The sequence below is a fragment of the Nanorana parkeri genome, unplaced genomic scaffold (assembly GCF_000935625.1).
Source record: "Nanorana parkeri isolate BGI_ZX_2015 unplaced genomic scaffold, ASM93562v1 scaffold70, whole genome shotgun sequence".
Lineage (NCBI taxonomy): Eukaryota > Metazoa > Chordata > Amphibia > Anura > Dicroglossidae > Nanorana > Nanorana parkeri.
This window is the reverse complement of record NW_017306338.1, coordinates 1,755,827-1,782,979: the sequence shown is the minus strand read 5'-3', so window position 1 is coordinate 1,782,979 and position 27,153 is coordinate 1,755,827. Positions and strand designations below refer to the sequence as shown.

General features: G+C 40.7%; 1 protein-coding gene across 2 annotated transcripts in view; it reads right to left on the bottom strand.

The window, feature by feature from the left end:
• Window positions 1-9,355: 9,355 nt before the first annotated feature.
• Window positions 9,356-27,153, bottom strand: part of MAP7D1 (MAP7 domain containing 1) — a 92,043-nt gene continuing 74,245 nt past the window's right edge. For both annotated transcript variants that reach the window (XM_018576593.1, XM_018576594.1), the window contains 13 exons: window positions 26,131-26,253; window positions 25,906-26,045; window positions 24,587-24,720; window positions 24,432-24,499; window positions 24,165-24,401; window positions 23,692-23,908; window positions 21,651-21,843; window positions 19,622-19,726; window positions 18,483-18,533; window positions 15,918-15,981; window positions 15,677-15,776; window positions 12,975-13,186; window positions 9,356-9,512 (listed from right to left, as the gene is read on the bottom strand). In XM_018576593.1, coding sequence (XP_018432095.1) covers window positions 9,502-9,512; window positions 12,975-13,186; window positions 15,677-15,776; window positions 15,918-15,981; window positions 18,483-18,533; window positions 19,622-19,726; window positions 21,651-21,843; window positions 23,692-23,908; window positions 24,165-24,401; window positions 24,432-24,499; window positions 24,587-24,720; window positions 25,906-26,045; window positions 26,131-26,253 — 1,655 coding nt within the window. In that variant the 3' untranslated portion in view covers window positions 9,356-9,501. The remainder of the gene's footprint in view (window positions 9,513-12,974; window positions 13,187-15,676; window positions 15,777-15,917; window positions 15,982-18,482; window positions 18,534-19,621; window positions 19,727-21,650; window positions 21,844-23,691; window positions 23,909-24,164; window positions 24,402-24,431; window positions 24,500-24,586; window positions 24,721-25,905; window positions 26,046-26,130; window positions 26,254-27,153) is intronic.

The window sequence follows — 27,153 nt, the reverse complement described above, 5'->3', positions numbered from 1 at the left end:
GTCATATAAAAATATAACCGTGTGTACCCAGCTTTATCCTTTATGGCCCCCCTGACCTAACCACACCCACTCTCCCCCTCCACAGAGACATAATTACTATGGTCTGACAACCACAGTTCCACTGTTTGTTTACACCCAGCACCACAAGTCTTCATGCTTGCACATTACAGCCTGTAAGGAAGGTTTAGTACATTCTCGAAGACCAGTGTAGATTCGAGCACATGCTTTTGCTCATGGCCCTGTTCACAGGATCACAAGCAGATGCACTTGAGCATGCAGGCACCCATTAGCTTGCATGCTTGGCGCTAAATGGCCTATATAAATTGGCATGTGACATGGACAGATTGTTGAGTGGTCGTCCGCTAGTTTCTGATTAACTGCTACATGACCTGCTTATTCTGCTTACTTGTGTATGACCCAGTCTGCCTTCTGACCTGCCTTTGGATCTCTGTCTGTCCATTCTGACATCGGCTTGTACCCGACTATACTTGTTTTTGCCGATTTAGTACCCTGCTGCCCGGCTGTTACGGACCTGTTTGTGCCCACAACTCTGCTTCTGAGAATTGTTGCCCTGCTGTCTGTTACCAACATCAGCTTGTGTCTCAGCTATATTCCTGTCTAATGTTCTTGTCTCCTGGTATTTCGGTTGTGGGTCCCGACCCTGCAACTTAGTCATCCGGTCCATGCAACCACTTGCTGCACAGATCCAGTTTGCCTGCAACCCCAGCACTCATGTTACTCTGTATCCTCACACTCGCTGTCCCCACTTCCAGGGGCATTGGATGAAGTCCCACCATCTGCTCAAATTCCACCCAGGTATGTGACACAATCCTATCTTCTGCCTGTTACTGTTCTGAAGAATAGTTTATTGAAGCATGTCCTATCCAAACTGATTCCTGAATGGGAGGGTCTATGTTCATTATTAGTTGGTGCATTTTCTGTATTATCACAAGGAAAGTTGCAGTGTCTGAATCCAATTAGTAGTAATTAACCCTTAGGGAATATGTCACCAAAAATGTTAATTTCAGAACGAGATGCTACATTTTACTTGTATCCCAGCGCAGAAAATCAGTGACCCAATCACAGAAGCAGGAAGTGACATTTCTAGGGATAAGTGGATTAAAAAAGATGCCAGTGCTGCAAACACAGATGATTGCATCTCAAAATTATATAATGGAAAACTATACTGTAAGTCAATGTAGGAAAACTGAAAGGCAATATTAATTGTATTCCCAGAAATCTCAGAACCCTAGCAAGCAATGAGGAACATGAGAATTTTGTGCTTAAGAACAGTGAAGGGAATTTATCAAAACTGGTGCAGACAAAATCTGGAGCCGTTGTCCACTGCAACCAATCAGCTTCTCTCTTTCATTTTCAAATCTTAACTAAACAAACTGAAGAGGGAAGCCGATTGGTTGCTATGCACGGCTGCTCTAGAATTTCTCTGCTCCAGTTTTGATAAATTCCTCCCATTGTGACTTAAAGGCAAGCTATCATGGTTGTAGGCAATATTTTTTACTAGGCATGTATAATAAAGAATATACTTTGAGCAAAATGGACTTTCTAAAGAGAGATCAACACAAAAGTTGTTTGTCTCTCTGTCTCCAATGGAAACCTGGGATAGAGCCAACCGAAAACAAGAGGAAGGAGGAGCAGGTGGTAAGTCGCGGCCCGAACACTTTACATGTGTGGGGAAAATGCAGCTTAAGCGACTGAGTTCTGTAACTAACAGACTTTGTTTAGAAAAGTTCATAAGGAAATACAGCTCCACCTGCTGGCTGTATTTGAAAATATATACATAGAAAACAATTCATATTTACAGGAGTAAAAAAAGAAATAAAATAAGTTAAAAGGTAAGAATGTTTACATCAATCACACCAGCATCTTCAGTGTGTGTGTGTGTGTGTGTGTGTAAACCCTATAGACTTCTGTGCAGGAATTGGGCGAATCTTTCATAATAGAAAAATGTGTGTGAAGGAAATCGTAAAAAAAAAAAAGGAATATAGCAAATATCATTGCTATACAAGCCATTTTGTCATTTAATGCTATTAAAAATGACCATTCTATTTAATACTGCATCTGCTGTAATTTTCTAAAACTATCAACCAAATTCAATGCAATATGGTGACCTGGAGGTATTCTGTACACAGTTAGGGTCCCCACACACCTTACGATTATCGTACGATAATCGCGGGAAATCACGCGATCGTACGATGATCGTAAGGTGTGTGGAAGCCGTGCGACCTCTACTACTGTAAGGTCGCACGACTTTAAACTTACGGACATGTTCGAGAACGCGCCGAGCATCGTACGATGTTCGGCGGGTTTGTGGCATGTCCGTACGATAACTGCCACACGGGCCGGTGTGCGCAAGCGCACACTGCCCGTTCGGCATTGCGGTCATCGGAAGCCCGCCCCTCAGGGGGCGTGGCTTGCGATCATCGCAAGTACGATCTGCCTATGCAACATAGGCAGATCGTACGTTTTTTTAAGTACCTTACAACCATCGCAAGACAGAAGTGTTGCGATGGTTGTAAGGTGTGTGCCCAGCCTTAGGCTTCATTCACACGAGAAAAGGCCGGCACGTACAGCTCCGTGCTGTGTGCACGGCCGTATTGGGCAGCTCTCGAGAAGGACAGGTGCTGTGTGTGATTAGTACGAAACCCCTGTCCTTCTCTATGGGAATACACGGCTGTACGCCGCCCTACGCTCATCCGTCCTGCATGTCCATGGCGGTGTCCGTACTTGTACGCTGACAGGATGGATCCTGTCCGAGCCGGGACACCGGCACTGACCTGCACTTGAGGTGAGCATGGCGGCGTACGGCCGTGTATTCCCATAGAGAAGGACAGGGGTTTTCGTACTAATCACACGCAGCACCTGTCTTTCTCGGGAGCTGCCCAATACGGCCGTGCACACAGCACGGAGCTGTACGCGCCTGCCTTTTCTCGTGTGAATAAGGCCTAAGTGTACACTGAGATACAAATAAAATTTTAGGCACCGATTGCAAAAGGAATTTCATTTTTTTGTGAGATACTACTTTAGGGTTCATTACTACTAAAGGGATGCCAACACAGCAACTTTTCCTCATTATAACACAGAAAGTCCACCAGCTGATTATAATGAACACAGACCCTCCCATTCAGGGATCAGTTTGGAAAGGATATGCTGGAACACACTTCTATTTCTTCAGAGCAGAAACAGATAGGAATATGTAACAAAGTTTGTTAAAATCCTTGCGATGTACATTGATTACCCAGAGAGGGTTGATTTTTTTTTCCCTCGACAACAGCGGAGATATTCTTTAAACATTTTTAAACTCAGTAAACACAGAGCTCACTTTTTAAAAAGTCCTGTGCATTTCCTATAGAGTGTTAACCATGCCTTTTTCCAACGTCACACTTTGTATTTCAAAATACCTAGCCTAATAGTACCAAAACAAATGTGTTGCTATAGGTATCATTGTCACGTATATGTTGTTAGATATGTTTCCAGTATTTATTATGGGTTTAAAATATATAAGCAAACAGAAGGATCACTGCAGGAATAACTGCTGACCCTTGTACTATCTCCTTGATGGGCCATGGTTGGTTTATTATAGACATTGACATAATACATCTACAATTCTTTCCTCTTCTAGCCATAACAAAAGGATGAGGGAAAGCTTACTAATGGATATAGATTCATCTGAGAGCAAAATTTTCCAATGTCTGGCCAAGATTGCTTTTAAATCTGCACACTGGTTATTTAAAGGGACTCTGTGTATACGACCTGGTACTCGGCACACTAACATAAGCAGGGAATCACATTAAAAGTACTTCCAGAAACTCTGCCCTCTGCAGTGATGTGCCTCTGGTCAGCATATACATCTTTGTTGCAATTCCACAGCAAAATCAACACAGAGGTGTCAGGCAGCCTTCCGAATTGACCGCCTCAAATCCCTACCGCACCTCACCTTTATTGCAGTCTCTTACTATTGGCACTATACTGTAGATGCTACAGCGTAAGCTTGCTGCCAAGGGGTTACGATGCAGCATCTTTGAAGGGTATCTAAACCCCAACAATGAACTTCTTCTTTTTCAAGCATTTTTCTATATCTGTTTAGTTAGCATCTCCCGCTGCTGGAAATCCATAGAACCACCTACCTTAGAGAGTTGGGGAAGTAAAAATGGAGGAGATGAGGTATATTGAAGGGCTGAGGGTGCAGAAAGGATGGATAAATATGAAGAGGTATGGGAGAATGTGGGAACCATATAGAAAACCAGAGGAGTTTAAGATTGTGTCAAGGAGGGCTAGAGAGGAAGTGGAAAGGTACAGGTGTGGGTAACCCTCATAGGAAAATACAAATATAATAGTAACTAATTTAAGCATTTAAGGTGCCCATACACTGCTCGATTCTCGTACGAGAATCGCGGGAAATCCCACAATCGTACGAGAATCGAGCAGTGTGAACGGAGACGTGCGACCGTTTCTACTGTACGGTCGCACGTCTTCCGTCGAACCAGCATGTTCGAAAACCAGCCGGGAATCGTACGATTCTCGGCTGGTTAGAACGGTGCTCGGAAGACAAATGCCGAACGGGCCGGTGTGCGCACGCGCACACTGCCCGTTCAGCATTGCGGTCATCGGAAGCCCGCCCCTCAGGGGGGCGGGCTTGCGATGATCAAGAGTGCGATCTGCCTGTCCAAGATAGGCAGATCGTACGTTTTTTGAATCCCTGTACAACCATCGCAAGACTAAGGTCTTGCGATGGTTGTAGAGTGTATGGCCACCTTAACAGGTGCATAGATGATCCCCCAGAGGTATACATATTGTGGATTCATTTCTAGTTCTTTGTTTATCCTTGGGTATTATAGTATCCGACCGTGGAAGTCAGTTATGATAGGGAAGTGTTATGTTAAATGGAAGGTTGAAAGGGGAAGATGTAAAAAAAAAATCCAAGAACAGATAAGTCGAGTGTTGAGCACTGAACATACATACATACATACATACATACATACATACATACATACATACATACATACATATATATATATATATATATATATATACACACACACACATCTCTCTCTCTCTCTAGAGAGCAGGGAAAATGCTAGAGAGAGAGAAATAATTTAAGATAATTCACCCAAGGAAATGGGGTATGGGGAAAATGATACTCACATCATTAGGGATAGTTAATCCTATAAGGGATAGAGGGAGAGGAGAGGGAGAGAGAAAGGGCACATATTTGGTTATTGAACTGAGGATTACACATTTTTGAGGCGAATGAGTACACATGATATATAAAAGGGGAATACAAACACATAGGGGGGTGAGAGAGGTATAGGAACACAAGAAAGGGGTTTGAGAGGAACATAAGTTTGTTGGTCTGCAGACATGGTTGTATATTTAAAGGGAATATTGTAGAAGAAAAGGGGTATGGCACAAGTAAATACACAGGTATATACAGTAGAACCTCGGTTCACAAATGCTTCGGTTCGTGAACAGGAAGTTTGACAAAATGTTGCTTCTGTTCGCGAACTCCGCATCGGGTGACGAACACAACCGGAGCCATTTTCCCTGCTCTGACACATGGTCGTGGCTTCCTCTCGTCGAGATCGCAGTCTGATCACAGTTTGATTCGGTTTGCGACCAATTCAGTTCGCGACCTGAATCGTGGAATTAAGTTCGTGAACCGAGCGAGGTACCACTGTATAGGTTAAAGGATTACTTCCCTCTATCTGAGGATGTGGGAATTGGTCAAAGTACGTAAGGAGATAGAGGAAGCTATTGGGTATTGATAGTAATAGAATATAAAGGAAGAAAAAAAATAAGAAATGAAAAGGAAGTACTAGTAAGGTACTATAAATGTATAGATGAATAATTATAGAAGAGTATTTATAGTGGCTCGACCTGGATTTTTAAATACAATGTAATAAGGAGGTTTTTATGCCTTCTTTGAATATGTAAAAATGTATTGTTTATATGAAAAGTATTAATAAAAATATATAAAAAAATTCAAATAAACCCCAACAATAAACTTCTCATTTTTCAAGCATTTGTCTGCATCTGTTAACTTAGCTCAAAAAAATATCTGTTGATCCTGTCACACATCTTGTGAGCCAATATATTCCTGTGCAATTATCAGTGCCATTGTTCTCAGCTATTTCTGAGGACTACAGAGCCACCCCCCTCTATGTTATGGAGAATAGGAGAGAGGTGGGGTTCTGAAGTCCTATCTTCTTTCTGTTCTCCTGATAGAGGAGGAGTGAGCATGGTCACCCTGCGACTGGAAGTGTGTTACTGGCAGAATTGCTAGGTGGACATAAAGAAAACAACCTGAATAAAAGAAAACGAATGTGCCACATCTAAGGACTGGTGAGCTTCATTGTATTAATTTGTCATTTTGGGTTAAAATACACTTTAGGAGCCCCTTTAAACCATTAACATGCCTTTCCTTAAGGCAGAGTATTCTTTTGAATGGCCTGCCAATGCACTACAACACACCTTCAACTGGACCAAGAACGTTTTTTGTAATGAAGGGGATGAAAGGCAAGGTTAGTATGCATTGCTGCCAATATATTAGATAATCACATTATGTCCATTAAAAAATGCCATGGTCCAGACCTTGCTGCCAGTTTGCAAAATGCCAGTGTTTCATCAAAACAAGTTCAGTCCATGTATTGTATAAAAAAAAAAAGCGGTTCTCAAATGGAGGTTTGTTTTGGTGTTTTTTTAATTAGTGATGCCTTTGTTGCCAGAATGTTCATTTTATTTAATACTTTGGTCATGATTTGTGGCCAAAATAAATCTTATGAAGTGTATATAACAGTTATATACACCTCTTGATCTAAATGTGTTTCTTTTTTTCTGTAGTTGTATATAAAATGTAGTTGACGACCAGGAGTACTCTGTGACTAACATTTCAGACCCTGGCAAAAAAACAACTCAAGAATCCCTGGCATAAACTCTTGTATATCCTGGATGTTTGCACTCTGCAAGTCTCTCATTAGAGGTTACTCTAGGATTACACGGGCACTTGAATCTTTTTATCACAGAGAATTAACTACTTGTTGGCAGGTAACTAAATTTGTAACACACTGAAATCAAACTGCTGCTAATGAGATAATCATCAACAAATTGTTCAATCTCTCAGTAGCAAAGAGATCTAAACCAGCTGTAAACTCCAAGTTCAGCAACTCAGCTTACTAAAGTAAAACTGCTGGGGTTAAAGTATACATAAAGACAAAAAAATCCGGTTAGATTTCCCTGCATTAATCGAGCGGAGAGGAGTTTTGGTTTTTCTTTTGTAAATCTGGCCATACACTACAAAATTTGCTCAGTGGGTGCCCCTACCAGCATCCTGCAATCAGAAAATTGAAGGCGCTGTATGGAATATAGTAACAGCAGCCAATTGGCTGACAGTGGTGTGTAGCCCAGCAGGAGATTCGTCCATCCATGCTGTAGTGTGGATTGAGGAATCGGTTATATTTTCTTTCAACCTGCAAGTTGAATGAAAAAAAATATGACAATGCATGGCCAGCTTTAGGCTTCCATTCCCAGTTTTGCCAGGTTGATTTTCTACCATTAAAAGGATTTCCTGTCCTAGGGTGACAACACTGACAGAGCCTGTGTCTGTGCAAGAGTAGCCTTGTCACCCTTGGACACAAGATTGCCAGCTTGCTGTGCGATGGTGTATATTGGAAACCAGCCGATAGCACAGCTTCAAGAATCTGTTTTGGACTATGTACATATATTATTTGCAACTACACAAATAATGTACATATAGTTTTTGCAAACTATACATAGAAACAAGGGTGTTTAAAAGAATAAAACACATTGATAAGATTATTCAACCCAAGTTGTTCTTCTTTACACGTGTATCTATACAAGACTGTACATTCCCTTTAAAGTTATCCATATCTGCATACAATGCACAAGATATTCAAACCACCCCCTGAGTGGAAGTAGACTTGGAAAACCTTGTTGTTGGGCTCAAGCACACTGGGCACATGTACTTATTGGTCAATGACCTCCTTAAAAAGTAAATATACAAGTTCTTTAAAATGGAAGAAAGCACCAGGGTCAAATGACACACATCCTGCTTAATGTGGAAGTAAGGTCAGAAAAAAAAACTGTTGACTGGAAGGCTTTTTATGACAGAAGAGACTGTGTAAGTAAGTGAAAAGCTTCTTGCTGCCTGCCAGCAATTTTGTTACTGTACACCTAGCTATGCATGTGCGGCTCAGTGCACAAATTTGGCATGCTGAATTAAAGTAACTCCTGCACACAAGCACGGGGGTTATCTCATCAGACCTGGCCAATCATGTAGCCGCAGACTGCAAAACCGGGAAGAAGACCGGCATGAAGATAGAAGTGCCAGCTAAGGAAGAGTGCAGCACTGGACGGGATCTGTATTGCAGGTAAGTTTGCCATAATTTGCCAATATGCATTCAAGCACATTATGGCTAAAAGCTCCGGAACCCTCCCTTATTTACTTCCACTTTAAAGTGTAGGTGTACAATTTCTTAAACATGTCTTTAAAATGGAATAAAGCATCAGGGCTACACTTTGCTGCTGTACAAAGAAAAATGAGAAACATTTGAACTCAATGAGGTATTTACAAGCACTGATAACGCATGATCGGCAGCATTTACTAACAGGGTGTCTTGTTGAATGATAGCCAACCTGACTTGGACCCTGTCCACCTGCATTCAATCTGTGAACAATGTCCAGCACCAGATTTAGCAGTGCTAAGTACTGCACTGGCCATGTGCACATTAGGCACAATAGAGGCATCAATGGGATCAAAAGGTATTAATTCAACAATGATATGGCAGTGCGTGGTCTGCCTATTGCTACAGTGATACCTAAAACACTGGATTTATCATCACAGGAGAAAAATCACAGCACATAAAGCTAGCTTTACAAATGAGAAGGGAGACAGATCTCCCACTATTGCAAGAAAAGTCAATTTGTTATGAATGTGGATGTAACACTGTGAGGTTTTATTTACAGAATTCACATACAGCATTGTACCCAGCAGTCTCTTGTCATTAAATAGCTACATTATTAGGAACACCAGGAAGCTCATTCACACATTTTCAGATGGGGCTGGGTTATTCCACGTTTTACCCCTAGTCTCTTTGTCTCAATGTCCTTGTGAAATAAACCTTGTCAGTTTTACTTTAATATAAGGTGCATGTTAGAAACAAAAAACACAAAAAGTATAATAACACTAAGAAGTGTCCAGTATTCATCAATAGTGGGTAGATGTGGCACTGACAATATCTGTCCTAGATGCAGCCACATTCATTGAGGCCTGCATCTTCAGTTTATCTCCCTTTGACATTCAGTTCACGGTGGCCTCTTCAGCAACAATCTTGTGGCGATTTCATGGTGACAAACATGAAGGTTTAAGCGTTAGGATGTTGGCCCCAAAGACCTAATGCTCTTCCTATCACCATCATCCTGAAGACCTTCCAGCCAACAGGAACTCTGACACAGCCTTGTAAAGGGTTACAGGACTTCTGCGGGAAATAAAAGACACAAAGACAAATGCGGGCAATGTTAAACTCCACGAAACTAAAATGTAACATTATTGGACAATAAAATGATTCTAAATTCTGAGACCTCACATGTTGACAAGGATATTATTATTATAAATATGCTAACGTGCAAAGAAAGTGAAGGTGTAGTACCCGGTCATGTGCTGGAGTTAGATATACCTGATGATTTCTTTGCACTAAAGCTTAACATTGATCTAAAAAAACAAAAATATAAAAAAATTACAGTTGACACTTGAACATGGGGTAAAGAGAAACCTTCCTAAGGCCACACCTGCTGCAATGACAAGATGGGATTTCCCCACACTTTGGAGAGATTTCCTCTCACTTCCAGTTGTGTCTCAGGGACAGGAAGTGAAGGAAAATCTCCCTAAAAAAAAAAGAAGAAATTTCAGGTATTTTTCTACTTCCCGAAAAAAAATATATTTTAATTTTAGATATACTTCAAAATGCATCTAAAGCGGGAACCTTTTCCTTTTGGTTTTGGGTATAGCAGGGAATTGTAAAAACCTGTCAGAGTTTTATTTCATATTGTCTGTGAGATTTACCCTCACTTCCTGTCCTAGAGACACAACAGGAACCGAGGGGATATGCTCCACTAGACAGTTGCCGGTCAGAAGATTTTCCTTCACTGCCTTTTTCAGTGATCAACATAACATTTTTGATTTCCCGTTGTTTTCTATCCTCGGGACTAAGGATGGGGCGAGTGTTCGATTCGAACATCGGCAGTTCGAGCGCTCGTCGAGCGACGAACTGTATGGGATGTTCGCGGTCTCTTCGACCGCGTACATTCCATAATACAAAATGCCCACTGAAGCTCTGATTTGTTAAAGTCTTGCACCTGATCACAGGTCAAGTGCAAGACTTTGCCCAATCAGGGCTCAGCGGAGGAGGGGCCTAAAGGAGAAAGTTTTCTATCAGGTCCCCCCAGGCTGATTGACAGCAGGCGGGTGCAATAACCAGCTTGCTATTGGCTATTGCATTTTACAATATCCAATAGCATGCTGGGTATGGCTCCCAGCCTGCAGACAAAGTGGAGGCAGGGGGGCGGGGAAGAGGAGCCGCGGCCGGAGCGCCGGGACAGTGAGCGGACGGACCAGGGGACCGGGACAGCAGCAGAGGTAAGGGGGGCAGTACACAGTATTTATTACATGTACAGGCAACTATATGGGGGTCGAACATTCGACCACCATACACGTGCATTGAGTTCGAGTTTGTATTCGAAAATTTCGGCCATTCGAATATGAACCGAACAGGGGGGTGTTCGGCTCATCCCTACTCAGGACAGAGAAACATGGCAGGCTTCTTTATTTTCCCAACGTTATTCAATTAAAAACATTTTTTTTGCTAGAGATATGCTTTAGACACATTTTTCAAGGACATCTCCATATTCCTTAGACTCATCCTTGTCAGCAATTTCAGATTCTGACACTTTGAAATGAATTAAGAGGTAGTTATTTCCTAATGTGCACATGTGCCCAGACTATGGACATTAAACTATTAACATATTCTTAACAAGCAGTAAGAGGTCTTTAAAACAAGGCCTCATCAACTATCTAGCAGCTTTTAATGTGAAGTTATTAATTCTCAAAAAATTACAACAAACAATCCAATGTTTTGTTTCATTTGCTTTCTACCAACTTATAACTATCTGCTATTTGTTTACATTAGAGGGCTGGCAGCCTGCCAAGACTGTTATCATAGAAAACAGCTAAGATTTCAATCCCTGTGTTATTTATGAGGGATTGTTTTCAAGTGCTTTTGCTGCTTGCTCACAATCAAATAATCTGTGCACAGGTTCACTTTAAGAAATGCAATGGTTATTAACTTAACAAATGGACTGTGTAGCAATCCTGGAAATCAGCTATTAACAGATCATCACACAATTTGCTGAGATCAGGTGATTACCACCTGGTCTAGAAATGGTTTGGACAGCTCTAGCCAACCAATTGCAAGTAGCAACTGTCCATGTTGCATCCTGATCAGTACTGTTTCCTACGAGTCAAGTCATTGTCAGAGGTATCTGACCGTACTGCATGCTAACCAACAACATGCACTCTGAGGCAATACTAGCATGTTTACAGAAAGACATTTACAAAGAAAAAGGTTTTGGTGGTCATACTGTACCATAACCCTCTGAATGTCCTGTGATATTTACTTCCAGTTTAAGGGAGCCAAATCCTTCTCTTTACCCTTAGTTCCTATACATTACTCTTAAAGTGACACTAAACTCAGGACTTGAATCTTAAGAATGCATTCAAGTACTCTCATTATTAAATGTATCTTATTTGTACATCACTCAGCTGTAGATACTCAAATCTCTGAATTCATACTGACACTGTCCTTCAATCTGGAGGGTGGCTACTTTTGTTCCCCATGGTCCCTGTGTGTGTTGTAAAGTAGCCACCACTCCAAGCTCACAAATCATTTACAAATTAGTAAACTAAACATGAGATTGTAGTCCATCACAGGAGTGAGCTTGGAGCGGTGGCTACTTACAACACACACAGGGACCATGGGGAACAGAAGTAGCCCCCCTCCAGAAGGAAGGACAGTGTCAGCACCAATGCAGAGATGATTTGAAGGTCTACAGCCGAGTGATACACAAATAAGATACATTTTTGTTAATGGCTCAGGTACTTAAATGTATTTTTAAGATTTAACCCCTGAGTTTAGTGTCACTTTACCTGGTTTTCAGCTGTGCGGGGCAGTATTTACTGTCCAATTTGTTCCTGCTGACTATGCTCCAGAGTGCGAGGACCATATACATGCTCTTTAGAACGAAGTGGGGGAACCGAGCTGGGATGATCAGTCCATTGAGGGAATGTGCATGTGACCCAAATGGACCCCCCTAATATGGTCTCCTGTTGCTCCCTGTAAGGTCATACTCAGTTGATTTTGATTTCTTGCTTATATAGATGTAAATATGTGGGTTATGAAATAGATAATAATTGTGTTTATATATACACCTACAGACTCATTGTTCTATACAAATATTTTCAGATATACTGACTGCTTCTCCTGAAGAAGCGGTTATTAGTGAAATGTGTGCGAAACGTGTCAGATTGAGGATGATCCCTTCTAGTCAATGTGATGATTATGTACACAAGTGTGTCAGCCAAATGGCTAATCGTCCATTTTTTGTGGAAGACTACTGATTAACTCGAAGGGTACCCTCAACAGTACTTTAATGTATGTTCTGTATATCAAATAGTTACCAGGTATTGTAGATATACTGTGTGCATTATATATTTTATCGCAATGATGTGTATATGTATTTGATCCATTAGATTACCTAGCTACCAATAAAATATGAATCTTTGTTATAAAAACACAAGTTGGATATAAGAATATCATTGTAACACCTGTAGTTTTATATGTAATACCTGTTGGGGTTTATTTGTCTGACTATGAAATTGTTCTTACCCGTTACATGAGGGGGCTGCAGAGTAGATTTCTTAATAAATGTATCTTTTCCCCCAAAAGCGATAATGGGTTCTGCAGGTGGAATCCCCTTCTCTCCATTAGAACTGCTGATATCAGAAAGAGTTATGACCTCTTCAAACGCAGGAGATGAATCTTTGGAGGAGAAGCCATTTTCTTGTTTGAAAGGCTGGACCCCATTCACCAGAGACCCCCTAAATTAAAAAGAAGTTTACAGTTTATGAGTTATGATTGCTCTATACAAAGCAAACACATTAGTACATATGAAATATGACTGAAAAATATATAAAGTGTATCTAGATCTAAACATTTTCTTTTAGTTTTAATTGGAGTAGTGAGGGGTAAAAACCCATCAGGGTATTATTACTGCCTGGGGTCCTGCCAGGAAGATTTAGCATCTCTATGTCTGATCATCACTATTCCAGGGAATGAATGGGAGAGAAAATACAAAATTGTGAGTTATCATCAGATCAAGAGAAGGAAAACCTTCTATTAGTCATCCTTATTTGGGTGACAACTGTATATGAAATGATTTCCTGCTATATGGAAAGATTTCCTCTTACTTCCCCTTCTGTCTCTGGGACAGAAAGTGAAGTCTCGCCAATGGAGTACTGACAACAAGAAATCAGACAGAATTTTACCTTTCCCTACTTCTGAACATGTTAATTTAAGGTTAAGCAAGTGGAATATATTTTTATATTCATTTTTGTGGAGATCACAAGAGATCTCAGGGAAAGCAGGCTAAATATTTTGGTTGACGCAGAATGCAACTCTACCTGGGGGAATTCAAGCCATTCCTGATAGAACATTTAATCCCACCAACAGGTTTTGAGACTGCCCAAAGGCCTTCTTTTAGCTAGATATCTGTCACAAATTGCATGCCTCCTAGTGTGCCACCTCAACTGCTCCTCTAAAATGGAAAAAAAGGAGAAGTGCCTCTATTACATTCTATTCTTTGTCTTATCCTATTACAATGAGTAAGCACAAAAAACCCGGCATGGAAACCTTTTCTTTGCTTGCACTAGGGATTATACTTATTTGCTAACCACTCATAGTGGAAGGTCACAGGTCAGAACAAGGGAACAGACTGATTAGTAAAATTCTGAGCTTTGCCAGGATTACCAGTTAATGCTCAACCTTGATCTAGCTATTTTTCTTCGCCGGAAAACATAAATGCATTCAAAGAATGTACAGTGAATATTAACAAGCACTAAATAATATAAAATGAGTATACATGTTTGCTTATTAGGCATTTTAGCTGTTTATTGCATTCAAGAACACAATTCCAATTGTATGAAGTAATATTGTAATGAAAACATGGATTGGCCACCACAGAGTCCAGACCTTAACACCATTGAGAATCTTTGGGATGTGCTGGAGAAGACTTTACGCAATGGTACGGCTCTACCATCATCACTACAAGATCTTGGTGAAAAATGAATGCAACTCTGGACGGAAATAAATGTGACATTGCATAAGCTTATCAAAACAATGCCACAGCGAATGTATGCTTTAATCAAAGCTAAAGGCTGTACAACAAAATATTAGAGTATGTGACTTTTTTATGGCCAGACAGTGTAAATACTAATGAAAACCATGTGAAACAAAGAAGGCAGTACCCAGTATAACAGTAAATACACAAAAAGCATAATGCCTGCAGTATTTACATTAGGGTGCTTCATTTGCTCAATTTAACAATTTCTGGTTTCAGTTCATTAAAGCTTCTATCAAGATCAATATACCACCTACAAGTTATATTATCAATTGTTAAGATATTCTTTATGTAAAAGTCAATTTGTAAACATTAACTCAAGGTTTTGCTGGTGTGTTAAACTACCATTGTCTTTTGGCTGGCCTTAACACTGATGCTCTAAAAAGGTATCTATTGTGGGGAGCAGAAAAAGGAGCCATTTGAGGTGGTGGTGATAACATAATTCAGGAGCAACATAGCAATTGATGAGAAATGAATGCTTTCAGTAATTGAATATTCTTTTTGTATGGGAGAGATATCAATTCTACACTTATGTGGCACTAATGAACTAAATATTTTAATGAGAAAAATATGAGATGACATAACAAGATAAAACAACAAATGCAGTAAAATAACTCATCCTTTTGACCAAACTGACTGTTATGTGTCTAAAACATAGCGTTCATGTTATTTTGTTTGGCACCCTCTAGTGCATACTTAATAACAATACATTTTGAAAGGATAGAGCACTGACGATATGGAACCTGTGTACACATGCTTTGAGTTTGTGTTGAGGCTTCTGAGATCATTTAGAAATCATTGGCAGGGGAATTACCCTGCATTTAAACCTCCTTCTAACCTGCTTTAAGCAGGGTTTGAATTCTCAAACTTGCAAAGACTGAGTCAGTGAAGCAGGGGATCTCCCTGCTGGGCTGACAAGACCCAGCCGTTGATAAATCCCTGTCCCACTCCACTTAAAACAGAAGAATTCATTCTGCTCTTTTGAGGATTATTTCAAGCAAAATGCTTGAGTGGAGAAAAAAGAGAACTGTAATGTGGTAATTGCATTTCCCAATGCCTGGCTCATAGTTTACAGTGGATGCATCCTTTAAATAAAGTGCAGTAGCTATGGATGCAGTAGCTATGGATTTAAATAAAGTGCAGTAGCTAATAATGTCATTAAAACAAAGAATATATTTGCATCTAGACTTACCCCTGAGATATGTCAGATGCTGCAGTCCTGTCTTGTATTCTCACCATCTTCTTCTCTGGAAGCTCAATCTTCATAATAACATCAGTGGGTACTGTTTCAGCTAAGGACCATGCAAGAAAAAGAAAAGCAATATTTATTCCTGGACAAGAATGTACCGTTAGTACATACCAATATATATTTGATAATATGAATCAGAGGGGTTGAGGTCAGGTTGTATCCTCTGGTTTGGTTTTCAGATTACCTTTCACTGGAGTAGATTCTTGTTTGGTCTCTTTTCCATTCAGTGTTTGCTTATCTTCCTTCTTCTGCAAAGAGATAACATACAAACGGTGGGTTAACACATAACAAAGTTATGAGTGCAATAATATTAGCCACAATTCACATGAGTTATTTTACTTGTAAACACTTTGAAAGTCTCATCTCATGATGTATCATTTTATTATCACCTCAGATGGCTTTTTTCCTGCTCTCCTCAATAGGCACCTTATTCAAACACACAGCTAGCAGTATTTTAAGGTGCACTAGGGATGTTCTTTGAAAAAGTAGGAAAGGTCTGAACAATGACGTCGGTGTAAAATTGTACCACATGTATAACAGTTCCCCTCCTTTTAAATAGAGAAGAACCTTCATAAAATTACGACTAACGGAAATTAAATATAAGTAGCGTTTTATTGTCAAAATCATTATTACGGCCCCTCTGTCCTGTGCAGCAAAATTACCCCCATATCCACATGCTGTAGCCACCTTTGATCCTAGTGGAAGTCCTATTAGGCAGTTACCTTCTTTAGTGCTTCATTCTAATGAAATGAATCAGATGCTTTTACTGAGCTGAATATAGGCCATGTGGAGTCTGTGTGGGATTGGCTATTTTTCAAAGTTATATTGAACTTTTTGCTGCACAACTTGGGAGGGGTGAGAATAATGGTTCTACAAATGCACTTTCCATTGCCCCTCTTTAATCTCATTTGTAGGACAGCATAAAAGGTCACTGGCCTGGTCCTAAGTGGAACAATTAACTGAATAGATTTTAAAACCTTTATCGATTAGCTCTAACAAAGATACAAAGTGCTTCGAGTGTCTGGCTGCTCTTTGCCTTCCAATCTATATTCATTAACCATGTACAAGAAATTTCACAAAGCAGTATACACTGATATAAAGTATCTATCCATATACATACACTGATCAGCCATAACTTCATGACCACCCTCCTAATAATGAGTAGGCCCCTCTTTTCCCACCAAAACAGCCCTGCCCATCGAGGCGTGGACTCCACTAGACCGCTGAAGGTATGCTGTGGTATCTAGCACCAAGCCGTCAGTAGCAGATCTACTGTAAGTCTTGTAAGTTATGAGGTGGGACCTTCGTGGATCAGACTTGTTTTTCCAGCACATCCCACAGAAGCTTTATTCGATTAAGATTTGGAGACTTTGGAAGTCCACTCAACACCTCAAGCCAACCTTGTTGTTGTATTCCTGAAATAATTTTTGAGCCATTTTTGCACTGTGGCAGGGCGTATTATCCTGCTGTAAGAGGCCATTGCCATTAGGGAATACTGTTTCCATGAAGGGGTGTACTTCATCAGCAACAATGTTTAGGTAGGTGGTACGTGTCAAAGTAACATCCACATGAATGGCAGGCCTAAGGTTTCCCAGCAGAACATTGCCCAATGCATCACACTGCCTCTACCGGCTTGCCTTCTTTCCACAGCGCATCCTGGTGCCATTTCTTCCCCAGGTAAGCAACACATGTCCTGTGGTCCAGTTCTCATACGGACTTGCCCATTGTAGGTGCTTTTGGCAGTGGACTACTACGCAGTTCCATATGCAACAAATTGCTATGCACTGTGTGTTCAGACAGCTTTCTATCTGAACCAGCAATAACTTTATCAGCAATTTGAGTTAGTAGCTCTTCTATTGGATTGGACTACACAGGCCATACTTTGCTTCTCACGTACAACAATGAGCCTTGGCCACCCATGACCCGTTTGCCGGTTCACCAGTTTTGCTTTCTTGGCCCACATTTGGTAGGTCCTGACCACTGCAGACAGTTGAATATCCCACAAGAGCTGCAGTTTTGGAGTTCCTCTGACCCAGACGTCTAGCCATCACAATTTGGCCCTTGTCACAGTCGCTCAAATCCTTATGCCTACCCATTTTTTCTGCTTCCAACACATCAACATCAGGGACCAAATGTTCACTTGCTGCCGAATATATCCTACCCACTTCCAGGTGCCATTGTAACTAGATAATTGATGTTATACACTTCACCTCTCAGTGGTCATAACCAATACAAACAAAAGAAATAAACATGAGAATGCCTAAACATTTGTAATTGCAACAATTTTCTGTGCAAAGTGGTGCATTATCTGACAGGAATGCTGGGGTGCCAATATGTTTGGCCATTATTGTATATACACACAGACACACACACAGTTTCTATTAACAAAAACAGAACTGCCCAACTACAGCACAAGCAGTTCTTCACAGCACATGGCTCAAGTTGCTTTCTATTATTCTTATGATATTTATGGAGTAGAGGGTCCTTCTGTAGATTAATACTGGCAGAGAGGTCTTTATTAACTAGCCTGAGCAGCCACATTCACAATCACCAGCAGTTCTATTTTGTTAGATGAGAAGACCAGTTTTCATTTGATTTCTATTTTTCGGTGTGCTCTTCCAGAGTTCCTCCATTTATTGTCAGTGCAACGCATTTTACCTTTGGTTGATTTATCACACTATAAAGGCTTTGTTCCTCTTTGCTGTGTAATTTATGGTTTGTTAATTATTAAACACTTCTTTGTACTCACTTTGCCTGGTGTGTCGGATTTTCTTGTCCTTTTCATTATTTCTTCAAGACGCTGGAATATGTATAAATCAACACTGTTAAACATCACATCAAAGGTATAACATCAGTACTGTTTAAGGTAAGATATCATGCTGATTGACTTTTCCTTTTATTCTCATAACCACAACTGCCAATTTGCATTCAGTGTTTTCTGACTCGGGCAGCTTTTTTGTGAAGTGTCTAAAAAACGAAGAGTGTCATTAGGCTTTACACAGTACATATCAGTGTTGTTGCATGTCCCTTTGTGCTCCAGGAAGAGGTAAGTTTAAATGAAATATGGAGAACATCTTCTGTACAGTATACAAGACAGGACAAGACATGATTATGCTATAATGGGGCAAAAACAACATTTGTCTCCGGCTCACCTGAGCAAGGGAAGACTATAGAATATATATTTATCCTTTTTATCATAAAAAATGGGGTGGAGACTCTCTTACAAAGTCTGGCACATCAAAGATACAGTCTGGTATCTTCTGGAGTACTAGCAAGTGTGCAGTCTCTGTGCCATGCCGATACCTAGCTGCATACCATTCAGGGGCACCTCTCAAAGAACCGGTGCCTAATCCAACAAATGCACTGTTTAGATCCAAAAACCATTAATGATTTTCATATGTTTAAAATTCAGAAACTGAACAGGGTGTGTTTTTATTTAAGTCACTGGTGTGCTTTAGGTACAATTTATCTATACACCATTGTCAATTTGACACCATGCTTCACACTTCACTTTCTAATACATACATATACAACAACAGAATGTAGGGTGTTGGTTTGGGTTGGTGGCCTGTAGACTCTAGTTTGAAAAACACTGTCTTAGGGTAACTTTAAAAAAAAAACAGATTTTTTAAATTTTAGATAGCCACCAATCCTATTTCATCTGTTTCTGTTTGAGAAGAGAATAAAATGAAGGTAAGTATGGACTGTCCTGGAAAATTGTCCTAGAGCTTTTCCTTAGCTCTGTCTTTTATAAATGAACTAAGTATTATACTGTAATATATGCAATGGCACTTGTTAAAACATCTTCCATATTCACTCAGGCAAAATGCATAAGCTGTAACTTAACCATGATAAGAAGTGTATATAAAGAAAAACAGCATGTGTTACCTTCTTACGCTCCAGGCGCTCCTGCTCTTCTCTCTGGAAATGCTGCTCTCTCTCCAGCCTTTGCTTTTCTGCTTCTTCTCGAGCCCTAGCTTCAGCTTCCTCCTTCTATAAAAAAAGATGTTGGAGTATGCCTTGAATCAGACTTCCCATTACATATTCCAATAATGCAGCTATTTATATTCATGAATAAAGCTAAACTATAAAATGATTTCCAAGATACATTTATAGACTGAAATTAAAGAGCGCACACATGTTAAAGAAAGCTAAAATGTTACTTATAAGTGCAAAGAGAATATTCAGTTGTCAGTTCAGAAAGGTGCTACACATGCAATGAGAAGAGTCTGTGCCGAAATCTTTTAAAAGTGTTTTCATATTCACTAGATTAAGTCAGACTGTATGGCAATTGTTTGGTAGGGACCAGCTTTGGATTGATATTTTGCACACCTATCTTTCTATTACAGAGAAAAGAAAGGGGAATGTCTAGGGTTAATTTATACAGCCACTGTATAGCAAAGAGGTAGTCATACGTGTAAAGGACTGAATGTACCTGTCAGATGTCTTAGACCTCAAAGCAGGAACTATTTTTGAAATAGACACAATCATGAATGCTCTCATCCAGCTATCTTGCCCTTCAGGCGCTATGATTCTACTATGCAGGATGCTTCTATGCAACAAAGGGGTGGCAGGGATAGCAACAGCTGTTCAACCACTGCACACTATGGTTCCTGCCACTGGCCTCTAGATCAATATAGTCTATAGTGGTGATGTAGGAGCTGACAGATGAAACCACTGATTACAGAAGCAATCAGGAATTCAACAGGATCTTCATTAGGTGTTTTCTGTTTACCACTGCAAAGATCAGTGGTGCGAGCAATAGAAGACTTGTGCACGCAATGTCTTCTTTGCAAAGGCAGCTTTATTTTGAAACAACAGGCGCTTTAACCCCTTCATGACTGAGGCCCTTTTTTCATTTTTTTCCCGTAGGAGGGGCAACGGAGCCCGGGGAGCACGGCGGGGGTGTCCGGCGGGGGGGCGGCCCCTTCTTCGGGACACAGAAGCGATCTGGCGACAGGTAAGTCGCCAGGATCGCTTCTATTGTAAAGCCGACAGTCGGCTCTACAACTTTAAACAGAGTCCCGGCGGCAAAAGTCGCCGGGAGTCTGTTTAAACAGCCCTGATGCTGGCGACGTACACTGTACGTCGTCAGTCACGAAGGGGTTAAACAAAATACACTGCTGTATCGGCAACAGGTGTGAAATACTTCTGCAGACTGTAGTGAATTGACGTAATAGAAGCATTAAAAGATAAGTAGATCACGTATGTGTAACCAGGATTTTGGTAGTAAAAACAATGCATCTTCTAAACTGCAGACTTTTGTTACAATTCCTATCAAATTTTGGTGTAGCTGCCATCGGGATGTTAACAGGACACAATAAAACATTGTTGTGCCTAGTGACTCAACCAACTTGTATTTTCTAACCTACACTAGAAAAGTGCGACTGGAATATGGTGTAACACTGAGATTCTGAAGACACTTGTTTACAGTATGGTGAACGACTGGGACTGGGCATCCCTTTAGGGGGCAGCAAAGTAACATCTTTGAAACAGGACCATTTAGCAACATCTGAAAGTGTATACAACCATAGCACACTGTTTGAGAGGAATCTGTCATATGATCGGGGGAACAGGACATCCGTGTCGATAACTTCTGTGCTGCAGGGCTCGGTACAATCCTGGCTTACATTAACTATATAGTACCAAAGACTTGTAAAAAGCAGTCAGGCCCTACAGAAGAGAAATACTGCATGTCTGTGAAGGTTCTCATTCATCCAGGCCATTGTATATATGTAAAAAAATAGGTCAAGGCAACTGGACTTGCTGTATTTTACTTGGAGACATTTCACTGGTCATCCGACCAGCTTTCTCAATTCAGAATTCTGACCTATTTTTTTTACAGATGCTACAGAAGAGAAGTAATGACTCCCTAATACAATTTTGTGCAGTGTAGGGTGATCTTTACGGTTCTCACTTGTTTCTGCAATCTCTCCATTTCTTCTTGTTCAGCTTTGGCTTTTTCCTCAGCTTCTTTCATTCTTTGTTCCTCCTCACGCTGCTGTCTCTCCTCTTCCTCCAGCTTCCTTTGCTCCTCCAGTTGTCGAGCCTCTGCCTCCCTCTGCATCCTCTCTTCAGCCTCCCTGAGAGCCCGCTCTTCACGTTCTCTCCTGTATAAAACAGCATTGTGCCATTAGTGATGACAGGAGTATCTCCTTGCAGCAAAAGCATGGAATCAGAATTCAGACATAGTGAAATGGAATCAGGTGTATCTGAAACAAACAACTGAATCTGGCTATACACTAAGGCCTTGTTCACACCAAATGCAGACCAGATCAGGTCAGGTTTCTGCACACGCAGTGTAGTGGGTTGTGCCGCGTTTTTGATGTGTTTAGGGCCGGTTTTTGGTTAAAAAAAAAAATTTTTTTTTTTTTTAAAGTTTAACATGGACTTTCAGGCACTTGCATGCGTTTGATGCGTTTTTGCGTTTTAGATGCGTTCCAGACCAGATCAAGAGCAGGTAAAATAGGGCTTGCCGCATTTTTTTCATCCGGTCTGGATCTGGTCTGGATCCGCAAGCTGCGATGTGAACTGGAGGTCAAAATACCATAGGAATACATTGGACGCAGTTTTGATCCGGTCTGCACCTGCTCTGGTCCGGATCTGCTCCGCGATTGGTGTGAACAAGCCCTAAATAATTTTTCTTGCTCAGCCCCACTGGCCTGTACAAGAAAAAAGGCTCGATTCCCCCATCCATGCTGTTTATTTCCCCTGGCTGGTCTATTGTATTTTGACAGCAGCGGGTGTGCCACTGTCAGAATACCCAAACAGTGACTGCAGCTGATAGTCACTGCTCAACTGAGGATTTTCTGATTGGCTCCTTTGACAAAAGTTGTTAGAAAATCCACGTTTATCGAATGGAGGGGTCCTGGGGGAGCCACACACTGCTCAGCAGGACTGCTGAGCAGTGTATGGCCAGCTTAACTGAAGCATATTAACTGCATATTACATTATCTGACTTTTGAATATGCAAGCAGAATCCAGACAAAAGCAGGAAACAGTTTTAAAATTAGATGCTACTAATACCTGAATTACCTAAAAAGTCCAAGCAACAAACAACAGCAGTCAATTTCCCTTACCAGCGTGCGAAACACTGTCATAAGGGTATGCTCAGAAAGGCCACTCAATTTACCTTTTCCATGTTCCCTTGAAGACCAAATAAGCAATGCTTTGTGCGTGCCTCTATCTCAGGGGCAGGCAACCTCAGCACACCAGCTATTGTGGAACTACCCATGAAGTGGAAGTCGCATGACTCACTGCAAGACTGACAGTTGCAGACATGACTCCCGGAGGCAGAGGTAGTTTCACCACAGCTCGAGCTGCCTACGTTACACAAACCATTACATGTGTACAGTGTAATTAATGCTGAAATTCACATTCCTGTACACAGATGTGTCCTATTTTTATTTTTTTTACGCAGCTGAACGCAGCTTAAGATGGAGCTGAACACAGCTGTGAGCATGGGCCCATAGCTTTTTATACAGCTTTCAGACATTATGTATCTGAACACAGTGAGGTGAATTTATTAAAAAGAGAAAACAAAATCTGGAGCAGCTGTGCATGACAACCAATCAGCTTCTCTCTTCAGTTTCTTCAGTTGAGATTTCAAAATGAAAGAGGGTTACCATGGGCTGATTGGTTACCATGCAGAGCTGCTACAGATTTTGTCTGCTCCAGTTTTGATAAATTCCCCTCAGTGTATTTTAAACCTGTGTGCATGAGCCCTTCATTTGTTTTCATCTCAACTGAGTCAACATCACATCTAGCTGGAAGTGAAAATGTGAACATGAGAACACAGATGGCTGCAATAGATAGCTTTGTAGTACAGGTATTCCGCTTGATTTGATGTAACATAGTAAATGCTGTTTTAATGGCTTTAACTGTTACAGAGTTAAAGTACAAACCTGCTCAGAACATTCCAAACCGCTATTACTTCTCTCTGCTAGGATGACACTCACCTCTGCTGTTCCTCTTTCTCTCTCTTCTCTTGCTCCTCTCTTTCCCTTTGCTCCCTAGCCTGCCGCCTCTTCTCGGCTAGCAGGCGGGCTGCTTCTTCTTTATCTGTGGTGCCAGCCATGGGCTTGCTTGGAGAAGGGGCAGGAGAAGGTGCAATTACTGCAGCAGGCACAGGTGTAGGGGCTTGTGCATTAGCAGGGGTATTGGAAGGAACAGACTCTAAATATAAAATACAAAAGAAAAATTAGATGAAGAAAGCTTAATTTTGCATCATCAGTAGAGAATTTTGTTCGTTAGAGTACTGACTAAGTATTGAGAAAGTGATTGCCGAATCAATAAGCCCATAGCAGAAATGTAAAAATTGATCTGGCCCATAGGAGGTATGTACAGAGGTGAGAGCTGAATTGGTTAATGAATGTACGGTCTCAAGTAACTAGCACTGGAAAAGTGGAGGTTACCAAAGTACAATACAAACCTGTACTAGGTGCAGAACTGCTAGTGGTGCTTTCTGGTGTTTCCTGGGTCTTTGCTTCCTCTGGCTGAAATGCAGGGGATGGCTGCCTCTCCTTCTCAACCTTCTGCTCAGATTTCTTCTCTCTGGCTTTGCTGGGAGTTTTTTCTTCCTTTAGCTTCTCTGTTTTGGCTTTTGATTTGGGTGTCCCCTGTGCACTCTTTGGGGGAGTTACTTTTGGGGTGTTTGGTACTGAAGGACCTGGACAAGGTGAAGCTGGTACTGAAGGACCTGGACAAGGTGAAGCTGGGCGCCGGGTAGGTGTGGAAGGGGAGGACAGGCGGTTTTTGGACTTCATACTATTGGTAAATAATAAACATCATTATAATCTTGTTATCCAACATCAGTACCACATATTTTTATTTTTCTCCACCATTTACATGTACCTGAAGTTAGAAGTGGGAGATGCTCTGCTCTTTGTAGCAGGTAAGGACTGTCTTTTTTTGATGATGCGCTCTCTGCTCAGGGCACTTCTCTCACGCTCATTTTCTCTATCTTTTTCCTTCTTCTCTTTTTTTTTCTGGAAAGGTAAGCAAGAGAGAATGGAAACATCAGGGTGCATTACCACCTAAGAAGAACTCTATCCAATCTAGGATTGCCACTCTCTGAGACACCTTTCTTCTGGCAATAGTCTGGTATAGTTTTCACCTTACTGTTGCAGCCGCTATAATAGTCAGCCAGAGTCTGCTTTGAATTAACTGCAACTTTCACAAATTCCAGAAAGTGGGACCGGAGAAGAAATGAGTTACTGGGGGAATTTTATAGTGCTGTTTTTTTACATTTAGGCCCCAAATGCAGGTGTACATTTATCCAAAGCCTATCAAGCTCACCCTGAACAAAACACAAATGTTTAGTTAAGGTCTTTTATAAAATGGTAACTCAGTTTTTGAAACCATACATTCCTGACATCAAAATGTACACCAATAGTATTAGTTTCCATAACCACTATGCCCTTTTTTACTAAAATGCAGTCCTTGAGCTCCAGGCAAGTAACTATGCCTAAACCCAGTCTCTCAACGTCTGTCTGAGAGGGGCATTCTGAGATTAGGTAATCAACCTGCAGCCGGCAGAAAGAAGCATTTCTTCAGTCTTCCTTCCTCCAGTGATCACTCCGTCCAGTTTAGTATTCTTGGAGGTATGCTTAGCAAAGGAGAGTATTTAACAAAGTGAGCGATATGTATACACATCTAAAAACTTAAAGATTACTACACTTCACTATCAGGATCATCAATTGTCAAAACATAGTACCAACCTTCTAGGAAGAAAGGAGGATGGAAGCATTGTTAGGGTTGTACAGTGATCTCTTTCCATGGTAAGAAGTGTTACACTTTCAAAGTATGTAGCATGCGTATACTTATGCTAAGCCTTTACCTTGCCAATGTAGGCTAAAACAACAGCCCACTCACAAGCTGTTTATATTTACTTTCCATTCACTCCCTACTTTGTCTGCTGCGGCAAAGTGAAAAAAAAAAGCCTGTGTAAGCTCCACGGCCTGTATTTGTAACATAATGTAATCCTTCTGATTGGTGGCTCAGGCATCTTACACTACATTATCAACATCACATGCTCTGCCATACCAGTGAGTACCGAGAATTTTTTTTCACTGTGTTAGAACAGTCAGGTATGGGAACAAATGGAAAAGTGTAGGAAAGGGGGGGGGACAAAGTACAGGATAACTTTAAAACAACTTGAATTTGCAACTCACCGGAGATGTGTCACTGCGTTTCCGGGGTGTTATGTCGGGGCTGCTGGGTGTGGTCCTACGACGTTCCGAATACCGATGCTTGTGACCATTACAAGAGGTTAGTGGACTTGCAGAGGCAGAACGAGGGCATACTAGTGAATCTGACAAGAAAAACATGCACACAGCAATCAGTCATACATAACTGAAAGTAAGAGAAATGATGGTTGGGAAATATTCTGTGCTTACTTAAATCTCTGCTGTTTCCTGGAAGATTTGCTGCACTCCGGCTTCTTGCTAGGAAGGACAGGGTAGGTGTCATCAACCGATCTACAATACTGCTTTCCCAAGGACTGAGTTGTAAGCTCCTGTCTGCCAAATGATAAGGAAGGAGATAGAAAAATTAGGCAACAGAAAATAAAAGTGATTCCCAGAAAGAGTTTTTTTACATGGATATCCAGTCTGCCTCAAGCATTACATTTTCTATATACAAAAATGCGGTAACATTGTGCACCAGCAGCATAAGGTGGGCTTATAAATATGAAGTTAGGAGTCACTCCACAATTGGTGGAGTACACAAATCCAATTTGTGCAATACTTTGTACACTACTACAAGGGATCAGGGGAAGATAAAGAAGACATTGTAAAGGACTATGGAAGAATAACGTCTATGACACTTCATATACCTTTAAAGCAGCACAATACGAGACCCAGCAATTTCATACATATGTCCCACAGCAAACAGTAGGACCAGATACAAAACATTGCTTGTTTTCTGTTTCGTAAGCTGCAAAGACGACAAGCACACCTGTACTGTATATAGGACTGCATTAGAGAAGTCTTCCATGAAGTCATAAAGTATACTTTAAAGTGCATTTCCACTATTGCAATTAAAATATGTTTGTTATGTGTTCCTATTCACACAGTATATATATATATATATATATACACACATACATACATACATACATACATACATACAGTATATATATATACACATACACACATACATACATACAGTATATATACACACATACATACAGTATATATACACACGTACATACAGTATATATACACATACACACATACATACAGTATATATACACATACACACATACATACAGTATATATACACATACACACATACATACATACAGTATATATACACATACACACGTACATACAGTATATATACACATACACACATACATACAGTATATATACACATACACACATACATACAGTATATATACACATACACACATACATACA